The sequence below is a fragment of the Macrosteles quadrilineatus genome, unplaced genomic scaffold (assembly GCF_028750875.1).
Source record: "Macrosteles quadrilineatus isolate MER2022 unplaced genomic scaffold, UCM_ALF_1.0 Scaffold_11__1_contigs__length_5352618, whole genome shotgun sequence".
Classification (NCBI taxonomy): domain Eukaryota; kingdom Metazoa; phylum Arthropoda; class Insecta; order Hemiptera; family Cicadellidae; genus Macrosteles; species Macrosteles quadrilineatus.
The window spans coordinates 2,324,809-2,344,370 of NW_026542604.1; the positions used below are offsets into that span (position 1 = coordinate 2,324,809).

At 33.8% G+C, this 19,562-nt stretch overlaps 1 protein-coding gene across 2 annotated transcripts in view; it reads right to left on the reverse strand.

The window, feature by feature from the left end:
• Window positions 1-161: 161 nt before the first annotated feature.
• The window catches only part of LOC129004745 (TGF-beta receptor type-1-like), a 35,138-nt gene continuing 15,737 nt past the window's right edge, over window positions 162-19,562 (reverse strand). The window contains exons 3-9 of one of the 2 annotated variants that reach the window (XM_054433353.1): window positions 18,033-18,187; window positions 15,876-16,115; window positions 14,475-14,705; window positions 13,839-14,006; window positions 13,254-13,426; window positions 6,863-7,102; window positions 162-4,792 (exon numbers count right to left, since the gene is read on the reverse strand). In XM_054433353.1, coding sequence (XP_054289328.1) covers window positions 4,667-4,792; window positions 6,863-7,102; window positions 13,254-13,426; window positions 13,839-14,006; window positions 14,475-14,705; window positions 15,876-16,115; window positions 18,033-18,187 — 1,333 coding nt within the window. In that variant the 3' untranslated portion in view covers window positions 162-4,666. Of the gene's footprint in view, window positions 4,793-6,862; window positions 7,103-13,253; window positions 13,427-13,838; window positions 14,007-14,474; window positions 14,706-15,875; window positions 16,116-18,032; window positions 18,188-18,246; window positions 18,399-19,562 lie in introns of both variants that reach the window. The other variant, XM_054433354.1, reaches the window with a different exon arrangement.

Sequence of the window (19,562 nt, forward strand, 5' to 3'; positions counted from 1 at the left end):
TATGGGAACTGAATTTTATGTTTTGCTTCTGTATTATTATTTATTTGACCTTTCTGTGGATGGTTGTTTGGGAAATCGAGACTCAGACAGAAATAAATAATTCAAATGTAAATATACTCTCATCAAGGAAGGTTAAGAACTATACACAAAAAAACTAATAATTCTTATATGGAAATATATTTATAAAATAATTACAACTAGATTACATAACAACACAAAATTAATATCTTAATTAACAACTTCCATAAAAATATTAATTGTTTTACAACTATACAAATGAATCAGATGGCAATCTACCAGCGAGAAATATGTTTTAGTTTCATCAGCAACTAAACTAACATTTTGTGCTTGTTGAAAAAAAAAACTGTTTTTGATGGAGGGATTAGGTCTTGATAAATAAATGTAAAATACATATTACTGGCAATATTAAGGAAATCATTATGTTACTTTTCAAATAAAATAAATGAGGTCATGCTTTTCTGCAATTATGTCTAATTGCAGACAAGACACAATGGACTAGGTTTTAAGGATTATTGGTTAGATAACATGCTTATCTGAATGGAATAGAGTCCACCCTGGTACTAGAATAACAACAAAATTACCACATAGCCGACATACAGATTAGATTATGTCAGTGTCACTGGCAGCATTTCCAACCCATGAAAGTATGAGTTCCTGGTTAAAAATTGACAGTATAATATTATATTGTGTATAGTGTAAAGTTTTGGTTTTTCTAGTGCCAGGGTAACTGTTCCCCAGACAAATAAGTCTGATACCAAAAAATTTTTGTTTTTTTTTTAAGTTTTGTTAAGTTTTTCCAACGTTAATATGTAATAATGACCACTTAACTTTTATTCAATTTTTATCGTTATAGAAGAGAGAATATTAATACTAGGCCTACTTGAAAATTTTCATCAAGCAATTTCAAATTCAATAATTTAGCAATAAAAAAAATTATGCTCTCAATAAAAACTGCTTGGTTTAGTTTTTGAATGCCAGTTAAGAATGATTCGTCTCTTGCAAGACGAATGGGCGAAAGTACATAGCATATTAATATACTTGCACCCCTTTGTTTTGCAAGCGTCAAATTATTACCTCATGGCTTAGAGTAAAATTACAATCAAAATTTAAACATGTTTACTCCAATTTTAAAGCGATTATCAACAAGCACAACTATTAAATTTTTAATAAACACAAATCAACAAAACAACACCAAACAATAATAGGAACAAATCAGATTAACGAGTAAGAATTGTTTATTAAATTAATATAGATACATGAATATTAACACAAACCAAATAAAACTAAATACCAAACTATGTTTTTCCTGAAACTTGGCAGTACTGTCTTGTATAAAAAGAGGTCAAAAAGGGCCAAAGTGGACACCATGAGGTCAAATCTGAGGTAACAGGTCACTACTGGAATTGTTACAGCACAACATTGCAAAGCTTATGACATTTTCCTGCCTCAAATAAGGAAAACTTGAGATTCAATATTCCTAAATTCTGACACCAATATGTGGATTTAGTTACAATGTAAAGTAGTTTATGATAAGCATTCATGTGAAGGATGGCTTAGTTGTATTTCTACAGAGGGAATAATTACCATTGTAAAGGAAGTTTTCTGCTTTCTATCATAATTTTTATTTTGCAACTTTTTTAGCCTTGAAATTTTTCAGCCCAAATGGGCATCTGCCTGCATTTCAAGCAAGAAAAGCAGTGACGAATCAAGCTGGTACAGTAGGCTACACCGGGACACGGACCAATGACATTGCTGCATTGGTTTCACAGCCCATCGCCACTGACTCAACAACTTGTAAAAGTTTTGTAAAAATAAGATCTGAAAGATATTCTATTTGTGTATTACCTTACTGTTAGTAGATTCCCTAAGAAATAACTGGAAAATGTCACAAACTTTATGCAAATGTTTGATGGCTACATAAAAAAGGATGGGAATATGTGCATCTTATTTACAAAAGATTCCAAACTTGTATTACAAGCAAACTAGTATGTACATCTTTAACCTTGGTACTCAATCATTGAGCAAAAGTATATTGGTACAGGCCGAATTCAACTGATTAAACCAAAATATCTGACTACACTACATATATATGCATAAAAGACAAATCATTTATTTGTACATAACTACTCATACAACAGCCAGCTGCATACATCGAAAGCTCATTTTCTGCTGCGCTGAGGATCTCTTAACCTTTTTCTAGACCTCCTACATAAAATAGATATATATCTAAGAGTTTATAATAGTAAAATATAAGATTTAAAAATATAGTAATATTATTACTAAAATAATCACCTTAAGTACAAAATACAACACCAGAGAGGAAAAATCTTACTTAAATAAACCTAAGTTCAACTCAAAAGTTCTTTTTGTTATTGTTAATCTTAAGACAAGGTGATTAAATAACGGTTAAATTGTAAAATAAAATTAAATTACGAATATAAAACTTACAGGGTCTTCTGTATAACAAGGTACTGGCGATAAAACAAAATTGTTCCTGAACAAATTTTCTTAGGGCTAACATTAATGAGTATTTTTAGAGTCCACCAAGTTTTCTACCTTATTACTCCTTCTTACTGACTTAATATGATCTGGTAAAGCCTTCATAAGGTGCTAACAACAGAAAGAAAACAAGCTTATCACGAATCTGGATTTTTACAAAACATTCACAGCAATCATTATGAAAAGGCTATAGTATGAATTTTGTGAATACATTTCCATTGGCAAACAGTTAACGTCTAAGGCACAATCTTTGCTTACTTCACTCCAAAAGTAGAAATTTAATCTCGTCTCACTTTATCAATAATCCCCTCTTTTAAAGTTTTTCTAAACTAAACTATGTAATCCCTCTATGTATATAGGCATACCACATTCTAGTCAATATAGAACGATTCCAACTTAAAGTATGATAACAATTTTACTTTTCTTTAACTGTTATATTATTACCAGCAAAGTTCTTGGCTAGTGGTGGATAAATCCAACAATCTCTAATCTTTATTTTGATTTAGCATCTCAAACCCCATTTTTTTTAAATCTATGACAATGAATAGAACTATACATTCCCTTACCATGTTAAAGTGGTTGCCTGTTTTAGAATGAAAATGAACTTAGTTAATTGAGCCATCAACAGAGTGCAATGATGTAAACGATAGACTGTAAAAATTAAATATCCCCAATATTTACTTTATTTTTAATCAAAACCTAAAACTAAATTGATTTTCTCTATCGTTGATACCAGAATCAGTCAACCTCACTGAACCAGACTTTGATTGATAAATTATCACAAAACTTACCGTTACTTTTTGTTTTAACACATTTCGCACCTTACTGGAATGAATTGAATTTTAAATATAACAGTATAGTATGGTTTTTAGTAGCTGAGTGTGAAACAGTTTTTAACACTAAATGCCACAATCTGTTCTGTTATCTTTACTCGTATTAGACATTTCAGCTTTGGAATTTAACCTTTTTTCCAAGCAACAACACAAGTATTATCAGACAAATAATATCAGGAAAATATCCTAAAGATAGAAAATGTATTTATACTTTTACCAAGCTGTAAATGGATTTGTAAACGTTTGTCAAAAAATTGCATTAAGTCAATATTTGTTTTGTAAAAGTCAACCCAAATGCGCCACATCAATGCGAGTGAAAAATCAAATTTCATCTTAGTTTATGTATTATGATCATCATAATTTTATGCACCTACACTAACTTTTTCCACAAAACTTAAACTTTTTTAGATTAAAGCCACAGTAACAAGAGGCCGCAACAGCTAGTTTAACATAAACATACCTAAGCTGCATAACGTTTCATATAAGTTAATATTCCACAACAAATTTAGAGGGGATTTTCACTTCTTTCATAACAAAGCCCAAACTTAAGGCTTACAATTAATCACACTTTGTCATTTTACATAAACACTCAACACAAACATTTCTAAGTTTTTCTACTGTCAAAATAAAATTTTCTTGTAAACCATGAAAATATTCAACATAAACTCTTTAGACAGAAAAGCTCAAAAGAAAAGTTTTCCCATGTACAGAAACTTTTTAAGTTTACGAATCAAACTCTTAAAAAGACAATTTATATCAATTTTAAAACAAATATTAATAGCTAGTAACATAAAATTAAAGCTATCTGAACGTATTGAAATGTAACAAATAAATACATTGAAAATTATTAATATCTGAATAGTTTAACATATCCATAAGAATTGAACAGATTTCAAAACACTCTCTTTCCAAACATAGTTTACCGTCTAATTTTTTCATTAATATCGACGACATTTAAATCAACATTACATAGAGAAAATACATCAGATAAAACTTACCACAATTTTAAGAAAAACAAAGAAAACAAATAACCAGAATTACCAGTTTAGACTTCTGCAAGTTAACCCTTAGAATACTAGGAAACACGTCAGAATATTTCAAAATCGATCTCAACAGTCAATAATGTGATGTATCATAACTTACTGTTAATACTAGAAACTACTATATTATAAAAGTTTAAAAATAATCACATGTATAAATTAAGAAAATCTAACCGTGTCTATTGCTTGTTTCGTTGCACCAAAGTAAATATCGTCTGTAACTAAGAAGTGGCTCTAAACAAAACTAGTCTGTTGACTGTACAGCTGCGGTATTTACATCTTGAGGTCCTCAGAGGCACCGAGGTTCGCCAGAGTTTTCTTTATCCTGAGTGCCGTGAGTCGTGCGGCCGCGTTGTGGTACCAACACTCCTTCATCACTTTGGACATCACCACCAACGCCTGCAATCACCAGTCACCACACACTATTCAGCCAGAGTTAAGTACAATATGTTTATACTAATAAATCACTATTCAGCCAAAATAACAGGCAATATTATTGTATGAATGTAACAGAAGTACGTTTGAATGTAATCTAACACCTTCGCATTCTTGTAAGCATAAATGATGAATTATTGATGGTCACTGTTAAAATAAAGTAAATAACTACTTGATTAGCACTTAACGTGTTGATATTGTTATTACGAATGTAATAAAATAAAATACATCTTCCAAACCCATTTCAATATATCCAAACTTGAACTGTAAACATTTTCGAGATGGTAAATGATGCTACGATGGCGACTGATTGTGGCTAGTCAAACAGGTCATCATCAGGCCCAAACAGAAACTGAGAGAATCTAAATTACAACATTGCTTACATACTATTGATTGCCAAAAACAAATTCTGACAATTCCTGACAAGAGTTGATCAGTTAATTAATTTGACTTTTCCTTAAATTTTTCTCTTGAAATATACAATTTGACCCAAGTATTCGTTACATTTTCTTTTTTACATAACTTGAGGATTTCACAGTTTTAGCATTTTTTTCAATCTCCAGTGGCCACTATATTATGATTGTATTCTGTTTATTTCTTTTTAACGCGTTGTTATTAGGGCCTAGCTCACTTTTTGGTTTGAACTACATTAGAACCTCAATAGTTCCACACTTTGTGGAGGGGGGTCGAACTATCGAAATTTCGAACTATAGGCAGTAAATGGAGTTTAATATACAGGAAAGTAAAAACACAAGTTTTATATAGAAATCACCCAAATGTATTAAATACTAAAAAGCTTGACAATTTCACTGTTCATCAATTAAAAGTCTCAAGTCAACAATAAATTACAAATATCCGCCGACCAACATTTAATTCACTCGTTACTTTGTTCACACTTTCTCCCATATCAATTTGTTTTAGTGCGTCTAATTTCATGTCCATCGAAACAAAACACCTTTTCTGTTTTTTAACAGTGCAATTAAACTAAAAACTACGTCTTTTCAAAGAATTTAAACTAAAAAGGTTCACAAAATAATTGAGTGCCCAATCACCGGCTGCAACTCAAGCGAACTGATTTCACAACGTGACCCACAGTGGGTGGTGGAGAGGAAGAAAGGGGGAGTCTTGCATAAACAATAAAACTGAAAAGAACTGGTCCCGGTCATTGACCGGCGTACGTGTCAAAACAAAATATCGATCGCTTTAAACGGGTAGCCTCAGCCAGAAGCATCTCAGAGGGCTGGTCAGGAACCGATGAGAACCTATTGCTATATGAGAACCTATATAAGGAGTAGGGGGCATGATGTCACTCTCTTCTCTTGAGGGAACACCACTACCGTAACGATGCAAAGTGAAGCCATCGGTGTTTGTGGGTTAGCGTACTCGACTGATATCCATGAGGTATCCAGATCGAATCCCACCGGTGACATTAACTTTTTGTCAAAGATTTTGCTTAGACTGCGATTACTTCTTAACTGTACATTTTTTGTTAGAATTTGAAGCATTTATAATTTTATTTTATGAATAGAACTATTTTTTTATTAGTAAACCTTCATTCGATTTTTATCTTGTAGCCTATCTTTATAATATCATCAGCAAATGTGGTTTGTTGGGCGAGGTTATGACCGTTTCATTTTATAATAAAAAAATATAAAGTTTATTTTATAATTTAAAAAATAGTTTTATAATTCAACTAAATCGAGGTTAGGGGCTCTCCCACAATCCCCCACTTCTTCGCAGAAGAGGTTTTCATCAGTTCCTGACCAGCGCCCTGAGAAGCTAGTGCCTCAGCCCGTGTTGAACTACACCAAGTATCGAACTATCGAAGGTTTACTTTATTTACTATGTAGTTTTGTAATTTTATCATTAACATTTTCACAATACATGTGCAAATTGTACATAAATTAATGGAAGTTTTAATTGAACATTGTATAGGTCCCTTTACATTGTTGGATGCAGGAGCAAGTACCTGACCAAACCTAACCTCGTTCCAAGATAACCTCTTTCAGTTACATTAGGCTACTTGTTACTCACCGGACATGCTTGCCAGCGGTTTGGGATGGACGGCCGCTGACGATCCACACAGACGACTCTACGCATCTCGTCAATCGTGGGATCGGATGGAACAGCGTCAAAAAATGGCAACTGGTACTCATCGTAGATTCCTCCCACATTACACCTCCTTGCTACCTCCCACAAGATGAGGCCTAGAGCGTACACGTCCGCCCTTTTGAACGAATCAAAGTGGCTCATGTTCAATGAATCTTCTAGAACCTGAAACAAATTATGACGTTAAGTTTAAAATTGAAATAACACAACTTGAAAGACATCTTATTTGTCAGATATTTCATTCTTCATGATCTGGTAGAACCTGTTAGGGTTTTAACATTTTACCAAAAATTTACCAGTTATACCGAAACTTAAACTTTTGTCAATTCTGCTTTTATAGCCCATAATACCAATCAAAAGGAATACAATAGGGGAAGCCGGGTAGTAAGAGACAAAATGGGTAGTATGAGAACCACTAATGTGTATCTCTAAATTTAATAGGAGTAAAAGAATAAAAAAAATCAGGCAATTAGTGGTCCAAAAGGTGAATCTGATAATTAATTGAGGTGCTCTATGATTTTTGAAATTTGTGCGAAAAAAAATCTCTTTTTACCCCCTGACTTCTATTACTTCTATTACTCCAAAATGGATAATAAGCTGTAATTTTCTTATTTGAAAGTATTCTGAAGTTTGTGGGGTATCAAGAGAAACCCCAAAAAAATTTAGACAAGGTTAAAAGGGGAAAATATTAAAAAAATACAATTTTTTAAACAAGTTAGTAAAAAAGGGATATAAAGCTACGCGCCCACTAGAGCGGCACGGCACGGACGGACAGGACAACCGCACATCAGCAGTTTAGGACAGTTTGCGAGCTAAAACTGTAAGTCTAACTTCGACTGAAACTGTGAGACTAGTGGAGGACGGCGGAAGTCCCATGCCACCCACCCGGTCGTTGCGCAGCGTCCGGTCGGTACGGCACCTCGGAGTTCTGTCTCTCAGACTTTTTAACAAACAGCGGAAGCTGCCCTACGTCCGTTGCCAGCCGTCCCACTGTAGTGGGCGCCCTCATATTACATTCAATGTTATTTACTTTTTTAAATTGCCGTACCGGCCGCCCATTTGTGTCGTGCCGCCATTGTGTGCGTGTAGCTTAAAAATGTCAAACTTACACGCAAAATCACACAAAAAATGAGGATTTCTTGAATGGGAAGTAAGCCAGAGCATCCAAATATCAGTTTATTTCATATTAAGAAGAAACAAAGTAGACTAACAAAAAAATATAGCAGCTTAACTTACTTTTTTTTCTATAGTTTATATTGAAACAAAAACGGACACTTTGTTGCTTGAAGTTCAACTCAGGTGTAATTTTTGCTCACATTATAATAGTGTTTTAATGTTTCTTTGTTGCATATCCACTCCACCAACACTGCATCTCTTGATAGTTTATAGAAATATTATTAGTGGTGTGCAATGCTTCGAAAATGCATACAAATTTTAATTCCATTTGATTCGATGCCTCAAATTGCAGTTCGATTCAGCATGCATCAATATCCCGATACATCAATTACGTCACGATGCATCGATTACGTCCCGATGCATATATTAAACTAATTTAGGCCTCTAAAATGAGTTTTAGATAAGGATGTGTTGATTATCGATACCACCAATACAATAATAGTATAATAGTGGGCTGAAAAAATCAATATTTTTTTTGAGTTGTATTATATTTTAAAAGTTGCTAAATATTAAGACTGAAACAGGGTAAAAAAAATTAAATATATCGGTCGTTGTCTTCCGGCTGCGCATGTGGCCTAGAGTTTGAACAAAAAATTAAAAACTCATATTTTTACAGAAATTTTTTAATTTCTAATATGTAATATGTGACGTAATTTTCCTGAAGACGAACATGGGGAATTACGCCACCTGTACGATAAATGAAGTCCCAGGAATCGCACGAGTCGGGTTGCAGGGATTTTCACAGGAGTCAATAGTGATTAGGATAGCCTCAAATTTGATAGCCTCGGTTATCGGAGCTCGCGACGAACGTAGCGGGTTACCAGACACCACGGTTATAATCACCACTCTAGTCAGGGGAGTTTGTGGGGAATCGATGATATTGACTTGACTCTGTGGGAAATAACTACTTAACAATCTACTAGCTTCTTAACTAGACAACTAGTAAACTAAGTAGTTACCACGCTTACCTACGGAGTTAAGGTACAAGAGTTAACCCGAAACAGACAAAGGTTAGCTTAAGATAGGCCTAGCTGAGCCTAATTCCCACAGTCTGAATTACAAAAAAAAAAAAAAAACACAAGCTGGCTTAAGTTGCCTGTGAGAAGATAAACGAGAAAAACAGAAACGAAAAATAAAACTGCTCCCTGAGCTAAAAACAAAAACTAAAACTTCAACCTACTCACGTGGGCAAATTAAGCAAACTTCTGCAATATTAATCAAGCAGAAACCTGTCTGCTGGGGCAAACTTCGGGACGTTAAGGGAACTTTAAAATATTTACCTTCTTAAAAGAAAGTCCTCAAATAAATTTCAAGGCGTAATCAAAACAGTAAGTCACCAACTACAATGCTTTACTAATTGGTTGGTTAAAATGTTGTAGTTTCGGCAAAGTTTTGCTGAAACAAAATTGACGGAGAAGTATTCGAAAACCTAAGTTGTTTAAGTTTATTATACAACTTAAACTTACCAAACAAAGCAATAATATCCTAAAACGATTTTACGCGCACACGATGCACCCCAAACTTTAGATTTCAACTTCCAAACTTTCAGAGCTTGCGAAACGTATTTTCGAAACGACGAAAACGAACTTCAAAAAGCGTTCACTTCGAATTTCAGCCGGGACAAATCACAGTGAACACTTCACCTATGTCACAAATCGAGAAAAGGTTAAATCACTCGCTGATTGGTCGACGAGTAACAGAAACAGAAAAAAACTGGCAGGCGCATGACAGCTTCAAAAAGCTCTATAGTCGTGTAACCACTTAGAAGGTGGCTCTCAGCCACCTTTTTTCTCCTGTAGCTTGTCCAAACATCATCAAACAAACAAACAACCAAACTGACACCAACGTTGATTGCGGTCTTGGAATTTGAGGTTAGGTATGATGTCAGTTTAGTGTCGCGACTAGGCTTCTCCAACAGCTTACATCTAGCGGTTTAAGTTTTGTGGTTTAACCATTAATTTACCCCCCTACACATTTGGCCCGTTACAAATAGTTGAAAATGTCATCTTCAAGACACTAAGGAATTGATATTTCAATAATATTATTGTATGTGCAGATCTTCTGGCTGTAAAGATTGCCAAAAATAAAGAAAAACGTCATTTTGTGCTAGACTAATTTGAAATATAATTAACGATAAAAAACATTTAGCTTGGATTAAATAAATATATAGGATGAAGAGGACACAGCTAACTCACCTGATGAAAGGTTGCAGACGAGTCAAAGAACACATAAAATCACATACATATTAATACTTGATATTTCGCCTCTTTCAGAGGCTTCTTCAGAAGTAGGCCTAGATGGTAGTTAATGTGTGTGATTTTATGTGTTCTTTGACTCGTCTGCAACCTTTCATCAGGTGAGTTAGCTGTGTCCTCTCCATCCTATATATTTATTTAACGATAAAAAACGTAATACCGAAAATCTGCTTGTACACATTCAGATCGCAACCTATCAAAAACAATGAACAATTTCAGAATTGATCTTCCGGTCGCGCATAGTAATACAAAATAACTTAAGCGCGGTACTACCTGGTCAGTGAACCAGGCGACATCATGTGATTCCGAAGTTGAAGTTTCCAAAATTTAACAACAGGATGGTGATGATAATGTATCTGATCAACAACTGAAATTGACAATTGTAGTGACAGCAACTAAGATTTTTTACCTAAACTTAAAAAAAAGTCCTCTAGTATGTAAATGAGGATTAACTCTACAATAGACAATAGACAATATTCTTAATTCATCTAAGTACATAGTACAATTAAATAGTGTCAACAATCAATTGTTATTCTAATGATACATTCATATTGGTTTATTTAAGAGGGAGGTTAAGAAAGTCATCCAGCAACCGCTACATACGGTGGGCGGGGCTTCACACTAAACACTCACAGTTCATTCAACATTCACAGTAGAGTTGAGTTTTTGTGGTAGTGACGTGTGTCTCTTGTCTGCTCTTCAAAGCTCACACTTCGGCTTCTATCGCGAAATTATAAGTGATAATTTTTGTTGATAATGAGTGAAAAAATGTTGACCTGTTCAAGGAAAAAAGTTAAGAAATGAAAGTTTTTTAAATGTGGTTTGTTTTAATATTTTGAATTAAAAAAAAATATCCTCATTTATGAATCTGTTTTCTTTTCAGCTAGACTTAGTGACTTATTTTCATAGTTTAACAAATGTTGAAGATATAACTAGTGAGAAAATGTCATTTTAAACAATTTAAGTTCTAATTAATAAATTTTATCTTTTTGGTAGGCTTACCGGTACTTACTAATATCTTTGATTTTTTTTAGTTAAACACAAACTTTTATTAATTTTAATTTTTTTTTTTATTTGTATTTCGCATCTATTTAATAAACTCTGATTATCAACTTTTTTCGTTTGTCCTGATCCTAAGATTGAACCGGAAGTATTGAAAGCCAACAATATAAAAGTGGAAATTAAGTTACCGTACATCATAAAATAAACTCAATTTTATTTAATACAGGTCAATAATAATAACGATTGCTTTGGTATAGGCTTATTCTAATTGTTAGTGAAGTCTAGATTTCCATAGGCCAACCATCAGGAGGTTAGGTCCTTTTGTTCATAATTTTATTAAGTAATTTTTTTTACTCAAACCTTTTTTTAAAGTGAACAATCCATTACAGAAACACATGTTGTAAATAATTTTGAAAGAAAATCATGCTGTGCTGCATCGATTGGAATCAAAATTCTTTAAATCGCATCAATGCATCGAATCGAAAAAAAAAAATGCTGCATTGCACACCCCTAAATATTATTAATTTTTTTATATTTTCTTTTGTGTTAACTTTTGTTATAGAGCGTGAAGGAAGAAAACTCAAAACAAAAATTTTCACTTGTAGGCCCTACTACATAAATATCTTTCAACATGTAATTTACTTTTACCTAACCCGCCATATTAAACTTCCCTATCCCAAGCGTGATGTATACAACTTCTTTACTTCTCGAGTGATGTAAAGTATCAAAAACTCACTCGGTGATGTAAAGAAACCCATTTAAATAACATTGAATGCTTAACTTAAAAAATATAACTCTATGGAGCCAACGACGTGCAACGCTAGAAATCAGCTGTGCGCTTGAATGTTATTGTTATGCTTTAAAGTATTTTCCTAACCTAGCTTTTGTAATTTTGTTAGTAAAAGAACGTTACAGATAGAATATGAGTGAAATGGATAGTGATAAATATTGTACGTAAACCCATGTATATTGTCGGGTCAGGTAAAATCTTGTACGTTACACGTTACGCAAGAGCGTGTTTACATCACTTAGGTAAATTATGCAACTCGCTTCCGCTCGTTACACAACATTCACCTGCGTGATGTAAAAACGCTCTTACTACACTTGTAATGTAAATAGCTATTACCACTTTTAGTGAGAAAAAAATCAGCTGAGTAGAACAAATATTTAAAATAAAATAAAAACATATGACATGAGTTCATCTGCCTATTCTGTTTACCCTACCATTATAAACACTAATGGTGGGGTAATAAGAGAACTGTTAATAATTATTTTTAAACGAATTAACATGGCTGATGACTTCTTTAATATATTCTTTATAATAGCTGAATCAGATGGAAAACATGTGAATTAATTTTTAAAACAACTCTTTACCGGTAAAAAATATGTAGGGATTTGAGAGGCTTGCCAAACTTAAACTACTAAATCAGACGTAAGCTTTTTTACCTTATATGGTGATGACTAAACATCTATATTTAATAGCTTTCAAACTACTAAACTATTATACTACTGTTATACTACTATAATATACTACTATTATAGTATTATATTATACTAAACTAAAATATTTTTTTATTACTCTTAATTTTTTTATAATCTTGTTGTCTTACTATCCCATTCTCTTATTGCCATTCTCTTACAGCTCCCCCTACTAATTATTCAAATTACTAGATATTGTACTTCTAAACAATGACTTAAACTTGTTAATTGGAAAATACAAACTATACCACACAGTTGTCAGCCATTACACAGATTATCAATCTATAAATAGTAATTATTATGCAACCATTATACAAAAAAAAAACTATTAAAATACTATACCAATCAACAGAAGAGAGAAACAGCAACAACCAGATATAAACGGGGAACTATTTGCTATTTACCTCAGGAGCCATGTAACGTTTGGTTCCGACTCTGTTGTTCAAAGGAATGTCGACAGTATCGGTCGTCACATCATGACGAACGGCCAACCCAAGATCTCCAATGGCACAAGTGCCATTCAGTTTGACAAGAATATTCTTCGACTTCAAATCTCGATGTGCTATGGCTGGTTTTCCTGCAAAACCATACGTTTTAATTTTAAAAATATCACCTGGTTGTAGCAAACCTGCAGATTAAGCGATCTTCCACTTTGATCCAACATATAAAATGTCCGACAACAATAATTGATAACAAATTTGAAAATTAGGAATCTACCAAACTGACTGTAAAGACTGTCCTAAATTTTATACTGAACAAACAGGGAAATGAACTTCTTGTCACTTTAAAGAACAGATTCAAGCAATAAAATAAAACAATAAAACAGTCAAAAATCAATTTATGACTGACCAAACATATTCAATTCAATGATTTATTTTCACATCAACGTTTACAATTAAACCAGCATAAATAACTGTTTATGTTAAAACATGAAGCAGAAAAATTATAATTTAAAAAACCACATAAGAAGAGAGTTTATTTCTTCTCACCCTGTGTCCCCACAATATCCATGTGTAGATGAGCCAGGCCAGTGGCTATGGACAGAGCCATACGTATCATGCCTGGCACATCCACGGTGCTTCTGTTCAGGTAGTCAAACAAAGAACCGTTCTCATGGTAATCCGTTATCAGCCACAGCTGAGTCCATGTCCCATTATCTAAAATGAAATTTTCGCCATTTAAACAATGAATTTTTGCAAATGATTAACTTACAATAAACATCCTTTTTAAATTTGTAATGATCCAACAAGTCAACCTTTTACTAAAAATTGTGCATAATAAATTAGGTTATTAACACAACATTCTAACATGAAACAAAAATGTATACACATTTTAGTTATTTGTTCACTTTTAATTGGCTATATTTGGGCTACATTTGACTAGTATTTCAAAAAGTAAAGTTATTTTATACAAAAAAAGATTCTGATACGATGAAATAAGAACTCTAAAACTCTTGTGTGGAATTAATTGTAACCACAAAAATTTGTATTTAGGGAATAAAGGTTTTCCTGACAATAGTTTAACATTCAGGTACATGCCGAGCAGTTCTCTTACAAAAAACATTAAAAATGACAATGGCGTGAAATGACACAGACACAAAACTAAGCTAGTATAGTATATTTTACCTTTATTGTCAGCAGCAATAAAACCGAGTATGTTGTCATGTCTCAGCATGACTGTCTGGTAGATCTCAGCCTCACGGAACCAAGATCGTTCCTCGCGTGAAGAGAATATTTTCACTGCAACATTCTCTCCTCGCCATCTTCCTCTCCAAACCTCCCCGAACCTGCCCTTCCCAATGGTCTCAACCAGTTGAATCTGACGAGCAATGCTGCGTTGCACCAGCAATGGTAGACCTAAGAGTATTAATCATATGCTATTCAATTCAAACATACTCCATTCAGGGATATTCGGGGTTATTTGTATGGTTCACCACATCAGACAAACCCCAAACCATTTCATTATCCAACCAAGTAAGCAGGCAAACATACTTATACACAGTCTCGCTAAATTTGAACTAATTGAGACCGAACCCTGTTTGGATGACCAAATTGTTGACTAGCCGGAAGTGCATTAAAATTGTATTAACCAATTCAAGCGATGAATATTTATGTAAAATTTACACCCGTTTTGAGGTCATCAAAATTCACCAACCATTCCGATTATCTCGGTTAACTGGTACATTGCTTTGTGTTTTGTCCCAAACAAAAGGATTATAGGCTACCAATAACTGATTGATAGATTATCGGTTTGGATTAGCCGGACTTTCGTATTGGCAGTGTTGGAGTAAACAGGACTCTGGTGTACACATTTTAGTCTATATCTTGTTTTTTAATACTTTATTCTGAAATGGCGACCATACGAATGTAGGTATTTTAAGCCAAGTATGAATGGAGCGATTACAAGTGCAGATACTAAACATAAACTAATATGTATAGTTAACTGTTAGAAGCCTATACATTGACAACGCTGTCAATAAATTCCTGGCCACCATCAAACCTGAAGACTATAAGCTTGTATTCCAAACCTACCTTGGTTGAAGATGTGGTCAGTGACGGTAACAAATTTGTGGGTATAGTGTAGTTTTCTGTTTGTGCCAGAGTGAAGTCTTTCCCAGTAAGCTACTGTAGGATTCCTATATACCTTTCTTAGTAGTCAGCTGTCTCAGTTCAGATATGATTATTATTTACATTTGTTGTTATGATTTTTTTAGTGTTAATTCTAATTGTGAATATAAGACAACTACATGAAAACTATTCTTTTATTTAACACAGACACAACAGTGTTTTGGAGACGAGATTAAAAGTTATTTCAATTTTATTGTATTTCAATCAGTTAGTTTCAAGTTTCATCATTTTTAATTTAAATTCAAATACTTACCCATTCAAATACCCAAGATGAATCCTCAACAATTTGATTTCCTTATCAAAACCAAGTAGCAAGTAATGAAAAAGTCCTAAATGCTGTTTTGAATAAATAATTTTGTTTAAACCACACCCTATCTTTACACCCAAAACCCAGCCTACCTGAGCCAGAGCCGCTGGTGGTCATCTCTATCATGTCCCGCAGAGACACGGCGCCCAGTATCGGCTGGTCCGGGCCGTCAGCGTCAGGCGGGTATGGGTAGCTGTCACGCTGCTGCCGATGTTGAGACCACAGGCTCAATCCCAGCATCACAATCAGACACAGCATACAAATGGGGCCGGCAATCATCACGGCCAGCTCCCATGTCCCGTACGACCCTCCGGACATGCTCCAGTCTCGCTCTGAGCAACACTCATTGTAAACAACACGGAATAACAGTTGACACGTGAGTAAAACTTTTATACTGGACAAAATTTAAAAAAATAGGCTATTAAAAAAAACTTTTGGAACCATAAATTGTTCTAGGCTACTTAACTTGCAATACCGGTAATCATATCATAGGCTTAATTCTTTTACAGAAAAAATAATGTGTGCAAAGCGTGAAAACCCTAACTAATGATTAATATGAAGTTAGCAACAATAAATCACCAAATGTTGTTTGTGTAATGTTGCTGTTTTTGACTACCATAAAAAACCATTGTATACTTCTTTGTATCTTAATCCCTTTTATTAGGGTAAAAAAAAAAACAAACATTTCATTAGTACCGGTAATAAAGAGTTTGTTATTCTTAAAACAATAGTAAATTTAATAGGTCTAAATTAAATTTTATGGATTGGCATTTACACATAAGTGTTATTTATTAGAAACAGTATGAGTAGGCTATATGAAATAAAATATATTGCAGAAATGTGCCTGTTAAAGTAATCACTATGAAATTCAGTTAAGTTCAAGTTTTTTGTAACTTGTAAGACATATTAACATCTACAAAATAAAAAAATGGAAATAGAAGATCCATCAATATATACATCATATACACTGTTATGAACATATGACGTGAATTGTCACCATATCAACCTGTTATGTTTATTATTCAATGATGTTTACTTTCTATTCTGATTTAATACAATACAGTTTACTTTTATTTCAACACTCTGTCTTTGTACTATTCAAATATTCCACTTGAGTCATCTCATACACTATACAGGAATAGGCTATATATTTGTTATGCGCCGAATAGATTTTGAAACATTGGTTAAAGTATTTCATTGTAAGCACATCGTCTTTCTGATAAGCATTTAAAAATTGTTACACATAATTTAATAGTTAACGGGTCACATTTATGACCTTTAAATACCAAATGGCCACAATATCTTTTTTCAAAAATCTATACAACTTATTTGATTTGTTTTACAACCTCAAATTAAGCACTTACCGTGAGGTATTTTCTGATGTTTGTTAATCTCAAACCAAAAATTGTTAGTATCTACAAGAAGCAGAATAGGGAAAGGTTTCTAGTTTCTAAAATATTGGCAAGTGTATTAGAAAATCAAAATCTATATAGGCTATTATAAACGTACAGGACTACAGTTGGTTCTAATGTAATTCTGTAAACAGATAGGCGAATGATCCACTGAGCTATTTATTTTCCTAGTTGGGATATGTTTTAATTTGTAAAAAAAAATTACTTCAGCTTTTCATTTAACTTAAATATAACACAACTAAACCATGAATTTGAATTTATAAAATGTTTTAAGTTTTGAAATAGATATTGAGAGTATTCCAAAATTACGGTCTTTTAAAAGAAAATTTGTATCACTACAAATTGAGACAATAAAACTGACGTACTAAGCTAAAAAACGTAGGCCTATGTGTATTGAACATGAAATATGTCTAATAAAAAATATGAGAAAATGACCCTAATGACTAATTTATCAAAAGTTATTTTAACTAACCAAAACAAGGAAGAGTAAATAGAGCTCAAAAGGAAAACAAGCTGAATGTTCCTCTTTGTTTAGCTAAGAACACTTTACAGCTTGGATAGTAAAACAGTTATTAGAGGCCAAGTTAGTGTTTGCAGTAATTAGTAGATATAAAGATACGTATTCAATGTGATCTGCTTTAAACGTAGATTATATTGATTTTACTAGCCTGAAGTAATAAACCATTGAACCTCTCTAAGGTTACAAAAGAGTAAACATTAATTAGACAGACTGAGAAGTTGCATTGCAAGCGCAACAATATGAAAGCTTGATTGCGATATTTAATAACCTTAACCACATTTTAGTGACATTTAGTCAGCTACGACTACACCACCTACCTTGGTGTCTCCGAACATGAAGTGCCGGCTTCAATTCTTTGTTACACATGTCAGTGTCTTTGCAACACTGAATGACAAACGAGTCGTTATTTTCGTTACTGTAATGACAGAAGAAAGGGTTCTCGGGAGGGTAGATTAGCGATCGTTCCAGGCACCTAGGAGAGCACACACACACACTCAAATTAGGTTAGGTTAGACTACTCACACCCGTTACCTGGCCGGGGGCTTAGCGAAGGACGCACCCCAGAGTTGCAATAGTCGTGCAGACAGCAATCTAACATCACCCTGTCCGACGTTTTCCCGCGATAGTTGCAGAGTTTGTGATACTCCGGCGGGAAAAATTGTTTCTTGTCCAGGCAACCTCGCCTTAGGGCATATCTAACATTCATATTCTATCCCACTTACAAACAGCATCAGACAACAGAAAAACAAAAAAGAAACACAAAACTTTATCACTTCCAACTATTGATTTCGTATCACATGCTTATAATGTAAATTTGCTTTTAAAGAAATCTGTGCATTAACTTAAACTATTGATCTGCAATCACAGGAAGCAATACATAAGAATCATTTTGTGACCTATTAAATCTAACCACCAATAATAAATTAATCACAGTAAAAGATAAAAAACTTTTTAATTAAGAATGAATATTAGCTTATTACTTACTCTAACCAAACAACTGTTTGTCATTTCTTGGTGAATGGAATATTTAATATTTTGACTATTCGAGATTGTCTGTTTATTGTATGAGGGCCTAACAATGCTGAAATTTAGACAATGTAATAGGTATGTATATCCTTTCACAAAAATGAAACTACAGTGCAACTTGGTTATTATTACGGCCTTGGCCAAAACGCCAACACGGATATAACGTCATTCAAGCCTAAGTCCCGCCAAACTTAAAGTGTAAGCATTGGTAAAATCTCGGATTTATCGTCAAAATAATTTAAACCTCGTATATTACGTCAACAAAATTCCGCTCTTAGCAACAAAGTAACCTTGTGTAAATGGCTTAAATGGGCGATATTTGCAATGTAGTGCATCACAGACGTATTCATTAGTCACGCACCAGTCTATTTTTGGATAAGGCCTTGAGCACTTCAATGTGCATTCGTCATCGCATCTACCCGCCCCTTCCAACACTGCCACTGTCCCGTTCTGCGGCATCATCCCCCCTCACCACACCACAAGGTCATTGCCCGCTGCATCAACCTGTCCCCCACACCCAACACAGCCATTGCCCCGAATCCATCTCACACGTAGACAGCTTAGCAGGTGGTTACAGTACCGTTGTCTCTAGGTCAGTGTCACTATGTCTGGTTTTGCGTCAACAAATAAAAATCTTTGTTTGTGCGTATGGACAGTTTTTGTTTTCAGTTTTAAACAGTGCCGACATTCTTAAACTTAAATTAGGTGTCCGGCAATCATGGCAGGTGTTAAACCAAAGGTTTTGCCGATAAAAGAAAAAGCGTGTGGTATAAGAGCGTGTGTAGACGGACGTAAGATAGCAGACGTATGTCAGGAGTTAT